The sequence below is a fragment of the Chamaea fasciata genome, unplaced genomic scaffold, assembly GCF_029207755.1.
Source record: "Chamaea fasciata isolate MVZ Bird 193981 ecotype frontalis unplaced genomic scaffold, bChaFas1.0.hap1 SCAF_5, whole genome shotgun sequence".
NCBI lineage: Eukaryota > Metazoa > Chordata > Aves > Passeriformes > Sylviidae > Chamaea > Chamaea fasciata.
Window position 1 is genome coordinate 2,059,080 of NW_027094090.1, and position 21,284 is coordinate 2,080,363.

Below are 21,284 nucleotides of genomic sequence, written 5' to 3' on the forward strand. Positions count from 1 at the left end.
TTTTCATTCCAGTGAACGGCCAAAATTTGCTGCTCCTCATTACTGAAGGTTTCATTATCCAAGGGCTTTTATGGGAGTCTTGTAAAATTTAATGTACTACTTTCCACGATTTATGTCCTTCTGGTGATATCCTTTTGTACCTTCAATCCTTCCAGAGAAAAAGCACATGAGTTCCTGGTGGCCCAAAGGCATAATTTCAGATTTGAAGGAACATCACCTGCTAATTCCTGGGGCTGAATCCTTGTTCTGACACGTTCATGGAGCTACAAATGGGGCAATTCCTACCGAAATGGGTCCTTGGAAGATTTTGGGAATTTTCTGCTCCGCATTGCTACCAAACCCAAAAGAAAACCCACTTAAAAATCCTCCTAATCTGTACAAGCATGAAAATCAAGTCTCCAAATAAAAAAAAATAGTGCACTGCAGCCAATTATTTGATGTTGGGACCACACACAGGAACAACTCATGAAATTATACAGAAAGAGCAATTATGTGTTACTTTCCTGGCTTTGACCACATGGATCTAAAATCTCCTTGATTTTCCCTTTCCTTCCCCAAACACATCCCCAGATCATTATATTTTAAGAAAAAATGAGAAAGGCGATTTACCCAGCTGGTGTCAGATCCTCAGGTGAGGCTCCTAAGAAGAGAAGAAATCTTTTGAAGATTTATTGAGCATGTTTGGAGTAGAGGCACCTGTGACAGCGAACTGGCACAATGGCATTTCTTAGATTCACCCTGAAAATTGGACATTCTGAGCTCTGGCTCCTGCAGGGATTCTGCAGAAGTCTTTGGTTCTCGAAGAAAGAGAACCAGGAGCAGTTCCTAGCCCTGACTTCAGAACCACCACACTGCCTGGCCCTACAAACTCTTTTTTCTCCAAAAAAAAAAAATCATTGAAATAAATTAGCAATTCAGCATCAAATCTACATATGCCACCCACAGCAGTATTTATTGTCCCCACCAGCTCATCTTCTGCTGGATTTCTAAGAAGCATCGTCCCAGATTTCCCAGGAAAGGGTACTCTTGGGTTTGCGAGCACATTTCAGAGTTCCAGGAAGAGCCTGGCAAAGCAGGAACCTTCCTAAATACCCTTCAGAGTACAGAAAGTTCAAGAGGAGAAATAGAAATTAATTCCTCTGAACTGGCATGAAGGGAAAGTGTTACTGGTGAGCTGCCACATCTCCAATCCTCAGGTGAGCGTTACCGACGGGTTTGTTTATTTTACGCGCGGCGGGAACGGCTTTAATTTCCTTATAAAGATTCTACAGCACAAGGTAACATCTCCTCTGGGAAGGGAGTGCAGGAAGGACTCCAAATTTTGGCATCTTTGCTGGGATAGGATGAACGATTCAGTGCTTTAGAATGACACCCATTAATATGCACAGACACTTTGTTTCATCAATAAAAGAGCCAAAGAACTTAAGTGGCTACAGGCAGAAACAGCTTTTGTTATGCATACGCATAAGTTTGAAATTCTCTGCTAATTGTGCAGTCCTGGAAAAGGCTACTTTTAAATAAAATTACACGGGGAATAAAAAATAATCTACATAAGTACATTGTGCACTTGAAGCAGAACCATGTGCATATTTTATTTTATGCCCGATCGAATGTTTTCTGTTAGAATCCACATCTTTGCCAGGCTGAGGGACACTTGCCCAGCACTACACTGAGGGATGCAGAGCACAAAGAGAAGCCAAGGAAGAGATTTGCTGGTGCGCTGGGTGTGAAGAGCAAGAAGAGATCTGCAAAAACAAGATCAGGAGGGGCACCTCCTGCTCCGTTCCCCAGCTGTGAGGTGGGAGATCCCCATCAGCTCCATAAGTTCAGACCTTCTGGGTTTTATCACTATACATAAGGTCAGTATTTTAGGGGGAATAAATAGCAGGCACTATAAATATCACTGGAAAATGAGTATTTTAACATTTAGAGGGGTTGGACCTAGATGGTCTTTCAGGTTCCTTCCAACCCAAACCATTTTATTTCCAGTGGTTGAGGCTGGGATTCAGGTTTTTGTGGTTTGTTTCCTCAGTTCCTCAAAATCCTGTGATCTTCTGCAAGAAGACTGAACTGAATCTCCCACTGATCACAGAGCAGAACAGGAATTCTAAAGTTTTTCCCTCAGGATTTTCATACGGATCTTCTCTTCCCGATTTCGAGTTACCAGGCTGCAGTTTCCAGCTCTGGAAGTTTGTGACTCCTCACAAACCTCCAGGACACAGAAAAACAGCGCCAGACTCCAAGACCAGCCTGGCAGGAGCAGAGCTGAAGAACAAAACCCCTCCAGGAGCAGAAGATAAGAGTAATCAAATGGAACAATCTCGGAGGCAGAGTGTGACAAAACTAGATACAAAAGGACAAAAGAATTAATAAGGCTGGAAAGAGAAGGAAAGATTCTCTGCATTTCAGGAATACTGAAACAGGTTTGAAAGGGGGAAGAGACTGGAGGTCACTTCTGTATTATTCATCAAGGACAACCCCACTTATTAATCTCCTGAAACAATACAAAGATTAATTTCCCCTCCCTGCAGCCCTTCCAAAGGCTCAAACAAAAGCACCAGTGAAAGAGTTTTCCTCGGTGTTTGTTGCAGTAACACGAATAAAAGATCAGCTCCAGATTATTCCTGTGTACAGCCAGACCTTTAGTCAAAGTTACAAAGCTCCCACAAGGAACAGATTTGACCTTTTGGCTCCCACACAATCAAAAACTTCAGTAATATCTACACGAACCTGGCTGCCTGCAGTAAATAATGCTGAGGAAACCTCCACACAGAATGAACCCACTGCAAATCTCTGCTGCTCAAGATATCAAGAACACGATCAAGGTGAGAACAGGCAGGAGAGACTGAAGCTTCTGGGGGTTAGGAGAGGGAAAAGATGATTTTCCACGAGGGAAAAATGCAAGTTCTGCCCCCAGACACAACACCCACTCGTTTTGTGACGCTGCACAAATCACCTCCCAGGTTTTTGTCTCCCCTGAGCCACGAGGGGATGACTTGCCTCCTCCTACTCCAGCAAAAAAATCAGCTGAAGATCTACAAATGAATATAAATGGCTCAAATACTCACTGCTGGAGCTTCCAGGAGTACTGAACTGGGAAGTCTCAAGGAATTTCCGAGGTGTAGATAAATTAGTGACATCCATCAGAGGCACAGGAGAAGCGTCTTTCACAAGGGACCTGTGTGAGGGGGCAAGAATTAAAGCAAACAGTTGATTATTATTTACAATATTTATTCACAACAAATAATCCACTTATTCCTTACATTTTAAGCCTAAGAAATAGATGTTCCCATTTCCATGCCTTCTGTCAGCTTCTTAATCCTCCAAACTTCTTTATTCCCACCAGAAACCTCCACCCTTTTTCCTGCCCTTTACATTCCTGTTCCAAGCACAGCCAGGAGCATCCCTTCCCAAAATGAACCTCCTTACCAAAAAATTAAAACATTTTCTGCTTGGCCATTTTCATCATAAATCCACATTGTATTAATTGCCAAAAATGTGTCCCACTGCAAGGGGCAAGGGGACACAAGCAAGAAATCATTTTTAGGAGAAAGAAATATGAAAGGTGCCCACAGTGGAGCTCAGGATGTTTGCTTAGAGGTCAAAATGCTCATGGAGATGTGAAAAAACAAGGGTTAGGCTTCATATCCTGCAGGAGAACCACCCAAAGCAACAAGCCACCCTTGCTGCAAGAGCTGATGTTATCAAATATCGGCACTGTGCATCAGGGAAAGTGAAAAAAAGAGAATCCAGAGTAAAAGAAAGGTCCCTGGAGCAGCCACACAAAAGTGGAGTTAATTAGCAAGTCCCCCAGTCTGGGTACACCAAAGCTTTGTGGCTGTTTTTAATTAAGAAGATGAGTAAGGAAGAGACTGATGACTTGCTAGCAACCCTCCTTCCTAGAAATTTCAATTTCAATCAATCCTTTCTTTCATAAATTCATTTAATGCAACCGGCTGTCTTGCCTCGCATTTTTGGCAAGCAGATTTTTATTCATTCCCACAATAAAAAGCTGATTTATCTTTTCTCTGCATCTCTATCAAGTGCTGGTTCCCCTTTTGCTCCCCACCTCTCCTACCCTGCAAAAATTATCTCCCAACACTGTTGTCTCTCTCTTCCAGCCACTTTCTTCCTTCCCTGCAACAACTCAGAATTAGCAAAATCAGGAAAAAATAGCCTAAATTAACTGAATTTCCACTGACCACAGGCACCAACCAGGGAAGAAGTTTCAACACCTTTAAAACACCTTGGAAACACATCAAAACCAACACATTTCAGCTCAGACACTCAACTATTGTGGCCTCCATCCTGTCACTGCACGGCTGGTTGGGAGGCTTATAAAACTTGGATATTTCCTAGAAAACGAGCAGTTTTTCCCTGACCTGAGCCTCATGACCGTGACATTTGTAGGAAAGGGATAAAATGCACAAAGGGATTTGTGCAATCTCTCCCATCAGAGGAGAGAGAATGGACAAAGCAGCTGTGGGGAGCAGCAAAACCCCATGAGAAGCATCAAGAAAAGGCTCGGAGGTGTGTCAACAAATCTGAATTTCCTGCTCTCCACAGCCGCAATCCTGAGGGATTTGCGCGGCAGAAATGCAAGTTTGGGGTGCCAGCTGCAGGCTGTGTGTGCCAGGTTTGTGGCTGGGGCTGAGGAAGGCTGTCCCACCCGAGCCTGGCTCTGTCCTTGCCGCGCTGCCCCACGCGGTTGGTGGATTTGATGTAGAGGTGCCGGTGCAGTTCGTCGATCAGCACCAGGTGCAGGTTCATCTTCTTGCTGTGCAGCTCCAGCCTCAGGTCACTCAGCCCCTCCACCTGCAGGAGGGGACCCTCCAGGGAATCCACTGCTGACACCTGGGGGGAAAAACAGGGGACAAATTTTAGACATCAATTCGTTCAACTCTCACCATCAGTTCATTGAATTTTGCGATTTTCCTCTTGGATTAGAGGAGTTTCTGAATCCCGTTCAAGAGAGAGGGGGAAAAGTGGGAAATGGATTTGTAGAGAATTCTCAAAGCCTGACAGAAGGCTCACACAGTCTTGTCCATCTGTGTGCAAACCCTGAGATAAAAAATGCTGACTTAGAAATGCCATGGGACAGGACAGACATTGTTAAGAGAGAGACTGAACTGGAAACAAGATTCAAATGATGACTCTGCAAATAGACTAGATGTTGTGGAGAAATAGAACTACGAAAGGTGCATTGTAGTAGGATCCACCAGGGGTGATTTTAGATGATTGGCTTTAAGGCATTAACAGCATTGTGTGGTAAAAGCTGAAAGGCCAAAAAAACGCTTATAATGTAATTAGGAAATAGTTTGGCTTCTGATTGTGATGGCGTGAATTGTAACACATGTATGGTCTCACCCTTCACATGAGACTGAAAATGGAATAAAACTTTTTAGAACACCTCTCAGTTGCCCCATCTCTGGGTTAGAAAAAGGGATAATCCACCAGGGGGGGAAACGGGACAATTTTCAGACATTGATTCATTCAACTTCCACCATCAATTCATTCAATTTTGCAATTTTCCTCTTGGATTAGGGGAGTGTCTGAATCCCAGGATGATTCTATCCTTAAAACCCTTCTAAAGCAGAAAATCTTGAAGTAATATTTTATTTCTGCTCCCAAACAAATAACGTAGAAGGGCCCAACATCCAAATAATTAAGATTTAATGCGCAGCCTTCAAATATTAAGCAGATGTATAAAACAAGTTAGTGAAAACACAGTTCTTTAATAAAAATCAAAGCATGGTTTATCCCCAAATAAGAGGATTATTAAGTAGAAAAGTGTTAGAAGAAGATAGTGACAATGGTGTTTGATGGTTGTTCTTCTTTCCATTACAGAAAGACCAAAAAACCCCATTATTCCAAATTCTACAAATGGGGAGAAAATGGCTTAAATTTCATTTGCTTAAAGTCATGACTGAAAAAGCTTAGGAAGCCTCATCCTTTAGGCTGCACAAGGGTGCTGTCCTGTGGCTACACCATTTGAAAATCTGAAATAACGACCAGCTGACATCTCACGGGCACTGAAATTCCCTTATTTCCTTTTCTACCCTAAAAAATAAATGTAGACAAAACCCAAACACAGACAAAACCCACCAGGAATGACAAATCAGTGCCTGAAAGCTGTGCATCCCTCGCAGCTGGTTTTCTATTTAACTGAGATTTCCAGTTACTAATAAATAAGTGATGGCATCCCTCTGCAGCTTCCAAACTCTCAGTGCTGATGCTGAAAGAAACTGGAAAGAGCATGTTTGGCATGGAGAGGTTTAAAATAAAATTTAAAAACCCATTCGCTGCTAACTGAGGATGCTGTCAGTGAAATAAGACATTTGCTTGCACTTCAGGATCTCGGTTCAGAACAAACCTGTCAGCCAAACATTAAAAATTAAAAGCAAAGATACAGTGAGCAGCTGGCCCAGCTGAGAGCTGCTCCCTCAGTACCAGTAAATATTAACTGTGCTGAAAGAACATCCATCACCAGTGTGTTCCTCTGCTGGCCTCCAAGCCCAGGAAAAACCTGGAATATCCATGGGACAGCCAAGCGTTTTATATTCATTTTTAAATCTCCTCACTTGATACACAACACTGTCCATCCTCTTCCTTCCCAGTATCCATCTGGGAAAAGTTAGGGAAGTTTGGCCATCACACATCATTAAACCCCCCTGAAGATGAAGGAAAAACCCGATTTCCCTCTCCCCAGAGGAGGTGGCAGAGCTCACACAAGTGGAGCAGCTCAGCAGACACCACGTGGGAAACTCAGGCAGAAGTGTTAATTCCTCTCTTCTTCCTTTGGCAGGTGGAAATTTTTTCCCCAAATTTCCCCATTCCAAAGGCGCTTGAACCCCTCCAATGGCTTCGGGGGAGCTGCAACTGCCCTGGGAGCTGAGCCAAAAATCCCACCAGAGCACATTTGCCATATTGAGAAACAGAGAGATGAAAAAGCAGCCAGAAAAGAAGTGAAATCCAGAGCAAAGTGACATTAAAAAAAAATTCCATGCCATCCAGGAGAAGTTTTCTCTGAAATGCAAGGAATGGGAACTTAAATTTTCCACTCAGCTCTGATTTTGTCTTGCCAGTTCCTCTAGAGTTCCTTGCTCACAAAAATATTAAATACAGCTGTCAAGGGCATCTTTTAAGGAAAAAACGGAATATCCAACCATTTATTATGTTCATGGAAGTCAAAGGAAAGTCTCCAGTTGGTTTAGATGGCAACAAATATAAATATTATGCTAAAAAACCAAACCAAACGTTTTTTGTCTCTGCAGTTTTGCTCACAAATTTGCTCACAAAAAGATGATTTAGGTCCTGGCAATAAAGCAGCACCCAAGATTATATCCCAGAATAAAAAATATGAGGTTAAAACCAGCCCAGAACAGCAAAAGTGACCAAAAGGAAGCAAAAACATCAATTAAAAAATGCACAAAATGAAATACACACTAAAGGCAGATCAACTTTTTTGACTTTTTGCCCCCACTCAGCTCCTAAGACACCAAAACTTGGATTGTACAAGAGATGCCAATCAGCTTTCCCTGGTTTTTAACACTCCCATCACTTGCTGGCTGCATCCAAAAGGACTGAAAGGTGTGGAATTGGACAGAGAGAAGAAGAGTTACCCTGCAAGGCTCCAGTTAATACTGAAAATGGAAAAGCAGCCCAAGGAAACCTGGAAATGAGATGTACAGAAGGACTACAAGTGGTTCAAGGGTCCAGAAAAAGCAGCTGATGGTTCTTCCTGGCTCTTTTTTTCTACACACGCGGCTCAGTTAAATGGAAATAAAGTGATTTTTGTTTGTTTTTCTGCAGGGGAATCGTGGCACTGTATTAGACTAGCTAGACACAAAGGATAATTACAGGTAAAAGAGCTCCCCCACATGAATCTTTTGGCAGGGGCTGGGGTGCAGAGAGGAGCCACAGCAACACAAGAGCAGCTGGAAAAGAGAATAAAAATAAACAACTTGTTATTCTCGGGGATGAAACTGCTTCACAATGAGCAAATTGTACCAAAAGAATGGGCAGTCCCCACCAGCACCTCCTTTAATTCTTGAATTCAGCTCTCTGTCCCATTGAAAGCTGCTCGTGAACACACAAATAACTGTGATTTAGTCAAACACTAATTAAAATATTGGCCTGGATTAGCAGAGAATTTGGCTTCGATGATCTGATAGTAATTCCTGATGTTCAAATCTTCTTATCTCTCTCTACTCATTAGTACCTACAATAAAGCAAAGACCCTTTAGGAAATGGAGATGAAATAAGCCTGAAAAAAAAAGAGCTGTGCTTTAGTATAAGCTAAAAATTGCAAGTTTATAGAAAATAACCGTGGCACCAGCACCATTAGGCAGCTTGTTTAAAGGTCACAGGCAGTTTATAGCAGGGCTTAATTGCCTCAAAAAGAAAACACAGCTAAACACTTGCTTAGTGTAACAGGCAATTTGGAAGGGTTTAATTCAGCATTTTACAACAAACGAGAACCTAAGTGCTAACAAGGTATTTGTCAAAAATTCTTTCTTCCCCGACTTCAGCCAAAGTTTTCCAATCTGCTCACAGTAGAATCTATTTATTCTCTCAGAGGTTCTGCTGAACCCCCCACAGGCCTGGAAGTGAGCAGAGATAAAGCGGAAAGTCTCAATTCGATGCTTTTTTTTTTTTTTTTTTTCAGGGAGGTGAAAAAAAAACCCCCAAAATAATGATAGAATCAAAAAATTATGGAATCATGGAATGGTTTGGGGTTGGAAGGGACATGAAAGATCACCCAGTCCCCACGGGCAGGGACACCTTCCACTATCCCAGGGTGGTCCAAGCTCCATCCAACCTGGCCTTGGGCACTTCCAGGGATGAGGAATCCACAGCTTCTCCAGGCAAGCTCACCACCCTCACAGGGAAGAATTCCTTCCTCAGTTATTAACGATTTTACTAGAAAACCAAATCATTTCTGGCTGAGAAACCAGCCCGTTCTGAATTTGGATTAACAGATATGAAAACACGAACACGCAACTGAGAAAGGTTAAAAGAAAACAACGTGGTGGGTCATAACTCCAGATAACAAAAAAAAAAAGCCATACACAAACACAATCTGACAAAAGGGAAAAAGCTGAGCCCTCAGAATGAAAGAGTAAATAAATAAGCAACAACCCAGAAGGTTCCAGCTGCCTCGCTGGTGAATACAAAGCTGACATTTAAAAGGAGAATTGATCTGCTGCTTTTACAAGGGACTCACTCTCACAAGGTACAGGAAGGGAAAATGACTAAAAACCAGCTTAAATAAATGTAGGCAGATCTAAACAAGCAGGTCAGGGAATTCCATTTGCACCTGAGGTGCAGGAGATAAGGACTGAGCCTGGAAACAGCCAAGTCCTCACACTGCAGCTTTTAGGACTTGGCAAAGAGACACAAGACCCACAAATGCTGAGCCCTCTCTTCCCTGGAAAGCCCTGGAATAGAATTCCAGGAGCAATCCCTGGATCCCTGGAAGTGTCCAAGGCCAGGCTGGACACTAGGGCTTGGAGCACCCTGGGACAGTGGGAACTGTCTCTGCCCGTGGCAGGGGTGGCACTGGATAGACTTTAAGTAGAAAAGTGTCAGAAGAAGATAGTGACAATGGTGTTTGACGGTTGTTCCTCTTTCCATTACAGAAACACCAAAAAAACCCCACGTTATTCCAAATCCTGCAAATGGGGAGAAAATGGCTTAAATTTAATTTGCTTGAAGTCATGACTGAAAAAGCCCAGGAGGTCTCATCCTTTAGGCTGCACAAGGATTATGTCCTGTGGCTACACCAAACCCAATTCCAACCCAAACCTGTGACCCAAAGCGCTGTGAGAGGCAGAACAGAAGCAAGAGACCCTCTCAGATGCTACCAAATTTCTGTGTCACCCAATTCCTGTGTCACCCAACTCCTGTGCCACCCAATTTTTGTGCCACCCAACTCCTGTGCCACCCAATTTTTGTGCCACCCAACTCCTGTGCCACCCACTGCCTCGGCACAGGAGCTGTGACAGATTGAGCAAAAGCCACGGAAAAAGCAACTTGAGAAAAGGGAGGGGAATAAATAAAGCTGTTGGACTTGAACTGTACCTGGAGAGCAGTGAGAAAACATTTACTTCAGCAGGGTTTGTTTGTGTTGTCTGTTTTTTACCCACCTCAAAACCCCAAATCACTCCTAAGTTTATTAGGAGTAAAATAAGCAAGGAGCTCCTGAATTTAGGGCTGCAAAATTCCCGTATTTTTGATGGACAATGCAGGGCATCACAGAGTAACACCCAAAACCCCAAAAGTCTTTGAAGCACTTGGAGCCTCAACTGCTGGCAACACTTTGAGTACCTGATTAAACCTGCTTTACACTGTATTTATATCTTTTAATTCCAACCTTGACACAAGTTTTATCAAGGTTGTGTTTCATCAGTAAATTTGTGGCAGTATTTTGGTTGCAAGGTGAATCAGGATGAAGTTCAAAAGTGATTTCCAGCCTTTGAGGAGGGGGCAGCCAAATAACAGGATACAAGGAAAACTTAAGAAGTAAGAAATCCAAAGGTTGGGAATTGTCTGCTGCCAAATTGCCACGGCACAGTGCGAGGTGGCATCAAGACAAATCAGTGAAGAGGAATTAGTTAAGATCACCCTGAACTTAAAAAACCACCCTGGTGATCCTAAAGCAGAGAGTCTTCAGGTAAAAGCATGGAAAGCACAGAGATCAGTGACGATATTCCTGACTGCTACTGCCTCCTTCTCCCTAAAACCAGGAAAAGGAGCAAAGGAACCCATTAATGGACCATTAATGAGGATTAACAAGGAGCTGATGGACAGCACTGGGTGTTAACACCATGGATATACAGGTGAGGGACGAAATTGTTCCCAGTTTTGTTCACCTTTAAAAACCTCGTAAGAATCAACAAGCAAAAAGCAAAGAAAGAATTGTAAATTGTGATTATGGTTCCTTTGCAATGTTTTGGGAAGGGCTGAACTCACTCCACGGCATGAAAGGATTTGTGGGCAAATGATGCACAAAAAGGGGGGGAATGACACAGATGACTGAAGCTGAGAGGGGGAGAGGTTTGGAAAATCTCTTTGAAAGATTTTTGAGCTACACACACCAAAAAAATGCTCATTTTGCAGGAAAACAGCTCATCCTGGGACAAGCAAACTGATCTGAGGGAGGATGGAGAGAAAAACACGTACAGACAACAGTAAAAGGGTTATTTTGGGCAAACCTGGTCTGAAACACCTTTACACAAAGGACAAGCAGCTCTTATTTTTCTGGAGTGTTCCAATGGCAATGACCAAACACTGTTTTCCCTCGGCAAACTTTTAAATATTTATAAAATTATGTTCCTCACTTGCTGTCCTTTCCTCCAGCTACAGAAATTTAATTCCTTTGCATTTGCCTCAGTCACCCATCAATCATTCTCCTTCCTCCTCCACTCGCTGTAATTCATCAATGCCTTTCTAGCAACAAAGTGCTGGAACCAAAAGTGGTGCTCGAGGAAGAGAGGGGCTAAAAACAAGAGTTTTATCCAACTGCTCACTTGGACCTGAACACAAATTCTGCAATTTCTCCACCAGCATGAACAAATGACTTCCCTGAAATGGCAGAATTATCTACTGGCATCACTGAAATCACCCAAGACTTTTCCCTTTCACTTCTCATTTCCATTTTCATCCCAAATGTTTCAAATGCTTTAGGAAAAACTGAATTTATCACACCTTTCTGCCAGCTTTAAAGCTGCATTTCCAAAGTAATTCAATCAGATTTATCTGGATTATTTTATAGCCCCCCATAACCCTCCAACAATTTTTCTCGTGGTGTTGCTGCAATGTTTTACTGGGGATAAAATTCTGTCTTACACACCAGAGTTTAAAAAAGAATTCCTGGAAAGACCAGTGACTGCTGGAAAAGCATCCTCTGTATTCCAACCCTGCCCCACCTTCATCACAGGCTGATTTCTTCTTAAATAAACTTTCACCAGCTCAAATGAGGGGCTGTAATTAGCAGAGCCAAGAGCCCCTGATGATGCTCTGAGAGGCCCTGAGGAGGAGCTGGGGTCATGCAAATTAAACAGCTTCAGGTACTAAAACTTCCTGCAAGAGACTGCCCTGATAATGTAAATTACAGCAGGAAAAGAATGAGAGAAAATCGTTGATAACATTGGTAACTATGCCCAGGGGAAAAAAAGGAAGGTGTTTCTAAGGGACAGAAATTTGGTGTTCTAATGTGGTTAAAACCGGCCTAAAGTTTCTTTTAAAAAATAATCAAAGCCGCATTTAAGAAAAAGATGGGGGAAAAAAATTACAGAAAAGAGGTGAAAAGTGATCAAAGAATAAACACCCCCAGTCCTTCTGCAAAAAGAAATTACAGGTATTCTACCAAACTCAACCTGGACAAACCAAATTCCTCCAGGTCCTCCTTGTGTAGCCCCTGACCTTTCACCAGACACACCAAGGCCATGATTTCCATCTTTTGTGAATCACCAGAACACATTACAAGTATACATGGAATCAATAAAATTAACAAAACCCAAGGTGCCTCTTTCTCTCCTGTCCCTCACCCTAAGAAATCAGCAGATTTGCCAATCATTAGCAATTAACAGAAACCTCACATGAAATGAGATACAGCCCTGGAGATGTCACTTCTCAAAAGAGAATTTCAAGCAGAGCCCAAATTTAAATTTACCTATAAAAGAATTTCTGCGGAATCCCAAACAAACCCAGGTCTCTTATTTCTACTTATTTAATTCCAGAAGATAAAAAAAACCTCTTCCACGGCAGCACCTGAATCCCAGCACTGCACTAAGGAATGCAGAAAACAAAATGAAAGTGTTTTTATTGATTTTCCTTGTTCCAGCTGAAAGGCAGGGCAGTAAATAAAATGCAGGCTGAGAACTGCACTGCTATTTTTTATTTATTTCATTATTCCAGGCTACTTAAGGTGTAAGGACTCTGCTCACTACAAGGCGTTTTTAATTGAAAGCCTCTCCTTGTGCCATCCTGAGCAAAGCCACAGGTGGCAGCTGCAGTCAAGTAATAAAAATGGAATTTCTCAGCCATGCCCAGGGCTACAAACAGCCCGAGTTGTGCAGGGAGGTGTTCTCACTCCAAAGGTTTTTCCAGAGGATTAATGTGGAGTGCACAGAAAAGTGAGGAGTGATGGAGCAGGACAAAGAATCATAGAATGGTTTGGGTTGAAGGGATCTTAAAGTTCTTCCAGGGCCACCTCTTGCTATGGGCAGGGACACTTCCCACTGTCCCAGGCTGCTCCAAGCCCTATCCAACCCTACCTTGGATATTCCAGGGATCCAGGGGCAGCCGCAGCTTCTCTGGAATGAGATGCTCATTATGGGCTGAGTAGGAAGAGGATAAATATTTTACACACAGAGCAAAAAACACCCTCAGCTCCTGAGAAAGTATTTCAGTATTTTCACTGCCTCTTCCCACAGCCAGTGGGGTTCCTTGTCCTCACTGTTCTCCAGGATATCCCTGCCCTGCTTCATTTCTCCTCTATCTCCTTTTCCTGGGCCACCTTTATTTGTTTTCCAGAGCAGCTGTGGCTGCCCCTGGATCCCTGGAAGTGTCCAAGGCCAGGTTGGACAGGGCTTGGAAGACCCTGGAACAGTGGAAGGTGTCCCTGCCATGGCAGGGGTGGCACTGGATGAGCTTTTGGGTCCCTTCCAACCCAAACTATCCTGGGGTTCCATAACTTCTGCACAGCATTTCTATTTATTAACACCCTTCCACTTCTGCTCCTGTTGTCACCCAGTCACTCAGTTGTGTTGTAAAGTCCTGCCTTTAAAATACAAAACTTTTTTTTTTAATAAAATGGCAAATGTGCAGTGAGAAAGCTCAAAAAATGCTCCTGCTGTTACTCACATCAGAAAGCAGAGAAAGAGATTTATTGTTTTCCTGACATTAAAAAACCTGAAGTCAGCACTGGAAAAGGAAAGAAAGTAGGTGTTGGAGCATTCCCTGCTTTTGGAGAAACAAAATGCTGACAGCTTTTTATTTCCTGGGGAAAAGACACAGGAGAAGGATGTGCCCGTGAGGAAAACACCAACTCCTCATTCTGTATCACAAGGATGGGAGAAGTTAAGTGAAGAATAATCAAAGGGCTCCATCTCTCCTCCCCACCTTCATTCTTCCTTCTTGTCTTCCTAATTAAAAAAAAAATCAGCAGGAAATAGCAATGATCCTCCCTCTTATCCCATGGATAATTTCTGCAGTGTTTATTACCTGCCACAAGGGCAAATGCAGACACAAAACCAAAGTTGCCTAAAGATTTTTTTATTTAATTATATGACATGACCTTGAATGACTTTATTCAATATTTCTTCATTGTTTTCAGCATTTCAGCTCTTAAATTATAGAAACAAATGGCAAATATTAAGTTTTCCCTACGGGGATCTCATGGGTCAACAGTGGAACCAGAAGAATTAAAGTAACAGCACAGATCTCCATGATCTTGAGCTAATTAGTTTATTAATTACTATGCAGTGATCAATGCACAGTCCAGTGTTGGAGAGACTGGACATGAAACTGTTTCCTCCAAGGCTGAATCTCCTGTCCCGGCCACTGCTGCTGATCTCTGCTCTGGTTTCTGGTGGTGTGGAGCACTCCCAAAACAGCTCCTCTGGAAGAACTTGGATTCCTCCTTCCAGCAGCCAAGCTCAGGCTTCCAGGGCAGTGACATCAATCTGTCCCTGGCCCCTGCTCTGCTCCCCTCTCTGCAGACTGGTCTTAGGAAGCTCCTCCTGGGACACAATTTCCCCTCAAGAGCAGAATTATGGAGTGGTTTAGGTTGGAAAAGAACTCTCAGATCATTGAGTCCAATCATTCCCAGCACTGCCAAGGCCACCACTGGCCCACGGACACAAGTGCCACATGCAAATGGATCTTAAATCCCTCCAGGAAAGGGTGATGCCTTGAGTTTTGGCTTTCATGTTTTTCGGGTTCTGTGCTGCCCGGGGGTGTAGATCTGAGCCTCATGTTAGGTGCTGGTCAGCTCTCTGCACAGAGCAGGGAGACAAAACAAATCCTTTTCCTGATGAAGACCAAGGACAACTTTCAGGTCCAAAAGCACGAACAGTGGCTGAAGGGAGGAACAAGAAGGATGAGACCTCACAACCCAAAGCTGTAATTGGACAATTAAACCCCAATATGCAAATGGACCAAAACTTATCAAAGTGTGAGACCTCGTGACCATTTTGGGTCCACCTTGGGTGTAGCCCTGGCCAGGCTCTTGTCCTGCCCAAGGTGTACCCTAAAGGCCTTTCAATAAATACCTGTTTTATTCTCTACCTCTGTCCAGTCTCTGTTTCAGGTCAGCCTTCCCAAGGCATCATGGGGACTCCACCACCACCACCCTTTCTATGAGAAATTTTCCCCAATATCAAACCTGACCCTCCCTTGGTACAACTTGGGGCCATTTCTCCTCCTGTCCCTGTTCCCTGGGAGCAGACCCTGACCTTCCCTGACTGCCCCCTCCTGTCAGGGAGTTCTGCAGAGCCAGGAGGTCCCCCCAGAACCCTTTCCTTGTTTTACATTAAACAAAAACCACCCACAAATGGCTGCACGTGCACTCAAGTGCCCCATAAAAGTGAATATTGCTGTCAGTAATTCAGCGTGTGAAAGAACAGCTCCATTTCAGGCAAATGTACAAACTCACTCTATAAAACTGGCACATAAAGAGATGGAAAATGCCCTAAAATGCATTCCAGCTCAAACAGGCATTTTATCTGTTCCAGGCATTCCCAAATTCTCCAAAGCTTCACAATTCAAAGCATGCTGGAAATGGGTTCTTTTAGACACCCTGTAATGTGCAATTATAGGACAGCTAATGTGATCCTATTGCCTCGTGCTCTTGGAACTATCAAGATGCTGGAGAGGAACACACAACGGGAACACCTGATATTTGTGTGCTGCTCTGCCTGGCTACAGAATCAGAAAGAAAAAAAAAAAGGCTGTCACTTAAAAAAAAAAAAAAAATTTAACTTCATACAAATGTAAGCTGTCACAAAGTACCTCTGCATTGTGTTTATCCGACTGGGAAAAGCTGCCAGTCTTTTATTAACAATCCTTGCCTGCATTACTCAGTCACTGCACATTAGAACCAGCAGCTGGAGAGTTTTGAGTGATAATGAAACCTGTAACAAGCCATCCTCAGCCGTCTTTTCCAAACAATAAGGGAATTAAAATTTCAATTTAAATGCAGAGGTTTGAAACACGCTTCAGTGGCAAAATTACTTCCAATTAATGTGAGTGGAATACAAAGAGCAGGCTGCAGGGATGGGATGCAGCAGGCTGGAATGATGCCTTTGGAGGGATTGCACAGGGCTGCAAAGGTCTGATTCTGACTGGATGGAGCACAAGGCTACAGGAACAGCATCAATCAGGGCTGCAGTTGCAGGGTGAGGGCTGCAAACTCCTTGTCAGATCACTTTGGGCTTTTCCTGAGCCACCGGCAGCTGTTTACCTTGAGGAATGAAACCAAAGGACAGGCAGATCTATGGACACTGTGCCTCCCTGACAGATCAGTAATGATTTTACATAATGTTCCTATCATATCAAAGGAGAAGGGAATTATCCTGCAGCCAGTGAGTGATTACAACATCACAGCCTCGCAGAGCTGTGTTAACACAAGATGGCAAAAGCCAATGAGCCTGCAGTGATTTTTGGCCAGGGAAAAAGCTGCAAATGCAGGTGAATTACTGTTTCTTTATCCAGGCACATTTGTCTTCAAATGAGAATTGCAAGTGGCTGAAATTGAGTGTTCAATTTCCACTTGAGGTTTTTCTCTGCATTCCTTGATGGATATTCAAAAAAGCCCATGAAGTAACAGCTGCTTTTTCCATCATTATTATTTGATTTATTAGAAAGTATTTGCTATGCTGAAAACAAAAAACAACCAAACACAGAGCAGCAACAGAAATGGTGCAGAAGTGTATAAATCAGAAAGATCTAATGCTGTCTCTCCCTCATAGCCACAGGCAGCTTCACCCAAGCACAAATATTTATATATACATAAGTGTTTATACTTAAAATAACATACACAAAATACTGCAAACCAGTGAGATATCAAATACACAGGTTGAAAACCATTTCCAAAGCATAATGTAGGAGAAATCTTAAGCAAGGCTATTTTTCTTCTCACACTTCCTAAAACACAGATTTTGAATAGGAAATAGATTACTTGTCTGGAATTTTGAGAAGAATTCTTTTAATTTGAATAGGAACCCACAAAAAACCCCCCAAAAAACCCAACAAAAAAAACACTAAACAAAAACAAACAAATGTGAGAAATCCAGCAGAGGGAACAAGGTAAGTTTCACAAAGTCATGTTTAAGTTCAAAATAAGATAAAGCAAAAAGGAGGAAATTAAAGTTCAGGGTGACAATTTCCAGCTCTTTCTCCTGTTGGGTAATGACTTATTAAAAAGAAATGAAGAGGCACAGCTAAGAGAGACAACAAAGGACAGTAAAGTGAAAAAAAGCCAAAAAAATAAGGCAATAAAAAGATGGCCTTAAAGGCACTGTCTGGAAAAGAGGAGTAAGAAATGGAGATGGAACTTTTGTCTCGACTTTTTAACCACGGAGTGGGTCAGGATGGAAAGGACCTGTGGAGAATATCAAATCCACTTCTCTGCCCAAGCATGGGCACCCAGAGTCATGTCCAGTCTGGACTAGGAAATTTTCCACAGAGGGAGACCCCAAAACCTCTCTGGGTCTATAGGGCTTGAACTTGTTCAAGTGTTCAAGCATCCCTCCAGTAAAAAAGGGCTGGTTTAGGATCAAACTATTCCCTGGGTTTCAGTTTCAGACTGTGCCCATTCCTCTTCTCCCAAGCCTGGGCACCATCAAGTAGAGTCTGGCTCTGTTTTCTATGAAACAATACTAACCATCAAAACCATCTCCCTGAGGATTCTCTCAGCCTCTCTCCATGTGTGGGATGCTCCTTAACCATCCCTGTCATCCCCCACTGGACCCAGTAACTCCATCTGCCTTTACTGGAGGGCCCAGAAATGGACAGAGCACTCCACATGTCAGGATTGAGAAGAGAAAAATCACCTCTCTTGTTTTTAATTGCTAGGAGACAGTTGCAGGAAAGGAAAGACTGGAGCCTGGTGAGGAAATGTGCTTGTTAAGTTTAGAAAAAGAAGTTGTTATTAGAGAAATCCAGGAAACTTCTGACTCCTGCACAAGACTGGAACTGAAAGGCAAGCTTATAAAAGAGATGGAACTGAAAAGAAAAAACACTTGAAGGAAGGGAGAAAAAGAGACTAAATAAGAGCTGGAAATAAGCAGAAAGGATCAAGAGCCCGGGGAAAAGAATCAGAGTCACAAAACCAATTAGATAGGAAAAGATGTCTGAGGTCATCAAGTCCAACCTATGGCAAATCCCCACCACTGAGTGCCACTTCCGGGAATTCCATGGACACCTCCAGGAGTGGGGACTCCAAACCTCTCTGGGCAGTTCACTCCCACCTCTAATCACCCTTTCTGTGAAGAAATTCCTCCTAATGCCCAACCTAAACCTTGAGACTTTGTCCTCTCATCCAGACAATGAGGCAAAGTCACATAAACTGTGCAAGGATCTCCCCTCTGAATAACGACCAAAGCTGTGACCTCCCCTCTGAGGAATGACCAAAGCATTCTGGGGGTGGAAGAGGAGGGACACAGGACAGTTCCTTCTATAATAAAAACGAGTTTGAAACAATTGGCAAGTTTTTAAGGAAGAAGATGATCCAGGCAGGTGTCTGGAAAATTAATTTTAAAAGAAAGGGGGCAAAGGGGGCAAAGGGGGCAAAGGGGGCAAAGGGGGCAAAGGGGGAAAAGGGGGAAAAGGGGGAAAAGGGGGAAAAGGGGGAAAAGGGGGAAAAGGGGGAAAAGGGGGAAAAGGGGGAAAAGGGGGAAAAGGGGGAAAAGGGGGAAAAGGGGGAAAAGGGGGAAAAGGGGGAAAAGGGGGAAAAGGGGGAAAAGGAGTACCAGCATGTCCGTGGCGTTGAGGTAGCGCTTGCTGGCCATGCACTGCTCCAGTTTCTGAGGGACCTGTTTGATGTTCTCAATCTCATCCAGGAGGTTCAGGACGTGCTTGTGCTCGATGCCCTCGATCCACAGCTTGCGCAGTTCGTCCCGTTTGCAGTGCAGCAGCATCTTGCAGGACAGCAGGTTCTCCTTCACCTGCAGCAGCACGGCAAGGGTCAATGACATCTGCCCCACCTTTGCTTTATTAGGAATTCCAAAAGTATCACCGGGCTAAAAGCAAATTCGATTTCCTTCATGCTGCCTTGGCTCAGGAGAACTTTACAGACCCTAAAACCCAAACTTCTCTCATAGTGAAATGTTCTTTAATCCAAGTTTTATACCGCTAGTGAAAATGCAATTCAAGTACCACATGCAATTAAACACCAGATCCTGTTAACCACAACCAAGGCCATTTCCCCAAAACCAATTCAGTATTTTGGCAAACAGCAAGAATCCAATTTTCCGTGGAAGCAAATAAGCCACCGCTAATTTTCCTGCTGCAAACATTTTCCATCTGCCTATTAAATCTTTTGGCAGTCTCCTCCTTTCTTCAAATTTGGTGTTATTTCTCTGAAACAAGACCAGCTAAGAGCAAAACGATTTTCCCAATAACTTGAGCAATATCTTTTTTTGGAAGAGAAGATTTAATCAGAACATTTATGACTTCAACTCAGCATTTCCATTATTTATCAAGCCATTACAAACCCTTTAGTGCTGCCATGCAGTTTGGTTCTGAGCCTCATGCCATCTTCCAAGTGGCAAAAATCTCTAATTTTTCTCCCTTCAGGCAACACCAAGAGTTTTCCTTCTCCATTCTCTCAACTCACAGCATTCCCTGCTTTCAGATTCTCCCTGGTAAGGTCAGTGTCACCTAGCTTCTCCTGCAGAATGCAAATCAACAATCCATACTAAAACGTGGAAGCAATTAACAGCACAGCTTCACACATTGCCTTCACACCACTCTTGTTTGGTGATAAGCTATGAATACTTGGAGCCCAACCTTATCTCAGGCTGAACTCTCACTGAATTACACATGAAGAGAGACACTCAGAAGGAGCCCTTCAATTTATTTTTAAATAATGAGCCTTTAAAGCACTCCACAAATCCCACTTCAGCTGCACTTTCTCCTACCTTGTTCACCTGAAGGCAGTTTTAAAAAAAAAAATACACGTGAAAAAAACACATCAGTGGAGCAAAACTGGACACTGGTAAATAACAACAGCTCCATGAAACAGCCTCTGTCCAGAGGAGAGGTTGAGATTTCAATCCTGCACTCCAAAATATCCTTCTGAAAAGAAGAGCATGGAAAAATCCTCAGCCAAAAAAATCAAACAACCCTCAGTAAAGAGTGTCCTAAAAAGCAGAGGCAAACTAAAACACACATTGAGATTTTTTCACATCTAATCCCTGTTCAAGACATTAATTGGAAATGTTTCACTGACCTGGCAGAGCTTCATCACTGGACTGCAGCTACAGAGAGCCAAATTAGGTCAGCAAAACAATCATGGGGCCAGAAGGAATCTCACCAGACATTCCTGCTCCTGTCTTTGCAAGAAACATCATCAACTCCATCCACAGCTGGGAGCAGGGCAAGGAATGAACAGCAGATCTTTAAAAAAAAAACACCTCCCCTTGGGAGCCCAAATTTGTTCCGCTTCATAATTCTGTTTTACAGAGGCAACACCTCTGTAGTTCAACTCAAAACTAAACTTTTCCCACCAGGATTTCACACAAGAATTGACTACAAAAGGCAGCTCCATAGAAGGATCTGGAAAATCTGTCACTTGTGCAATTGCCACCTTGCACAGAGGGGAACAAGAAGAGCAAGCCTGGGAGTTTTAACACAGATTGATGACAAACCAGATCTGGGCCCTCCTGCGTGATTAGGTCAAAACAACCTCAATACATATTGACCAAAACTAATAAGCAAACTTAAATATCAAAAGGTCCCTCACCCTCACAGTCATTCCTCTAGGTGGGACCCAAAGGTCACCCCACTCTCTGCTTGTGTTGACCCCTGCAGAGCTTTGCACACTGTGTGAAACCAGGCCACTGCCTACAGTTGATTTCAAATTTAGTGGAATTGATCTCTGCTTTCAGAGTGCTGAGCTTCATCTATAAATCCTGGAATGAACTCTTACCCTTGGAAAGCAGCAGAATGCTCTCATTTGCTTCGAAAATGTTAAATGAATTTTCAAAACCAGAAGGGTCGGGATGTAACCCCAACAAGGGTAAAAATCTGCTGCTCCTAAAGCACTGCTGGGAAAG

General features: G+C 43.1%; 1 protein-coding gene across 3 annotated transcripts in view; it reads right to left on the bottom strand.

Annotated features, from left to right (window-relative positions):
• The window catches only part of EXOC4 (exocyst complex component 4), a 305,007-nt gene that overhangs the window by 261,931 nt on the left and 21,792 nt on the right, over positions 1-21,284 (bottom strand). For all 3 annotated transcript variants that reach the window (XM_066182652.1, XM_066182653.1, XM_066182654.1), the window contains exons 3-5: positions 18,978-19,172; positions 4,670-4,854; positions 3,069-3,178 (exon numbers count right to left, since the gene is read on the bottom strand). In XM_066182652.1, the coding sequence (XP_066038749.1) occupies positions 3,069-3,178; positions 4,670-4,854; positions 18,978-19,172 (490 nt within the window). The remainder of the gene's footprint in view (positions 1-3,068; positions 3,179-4,669; positions 4,855-18,977; positions 19,173-21,284) is intronic.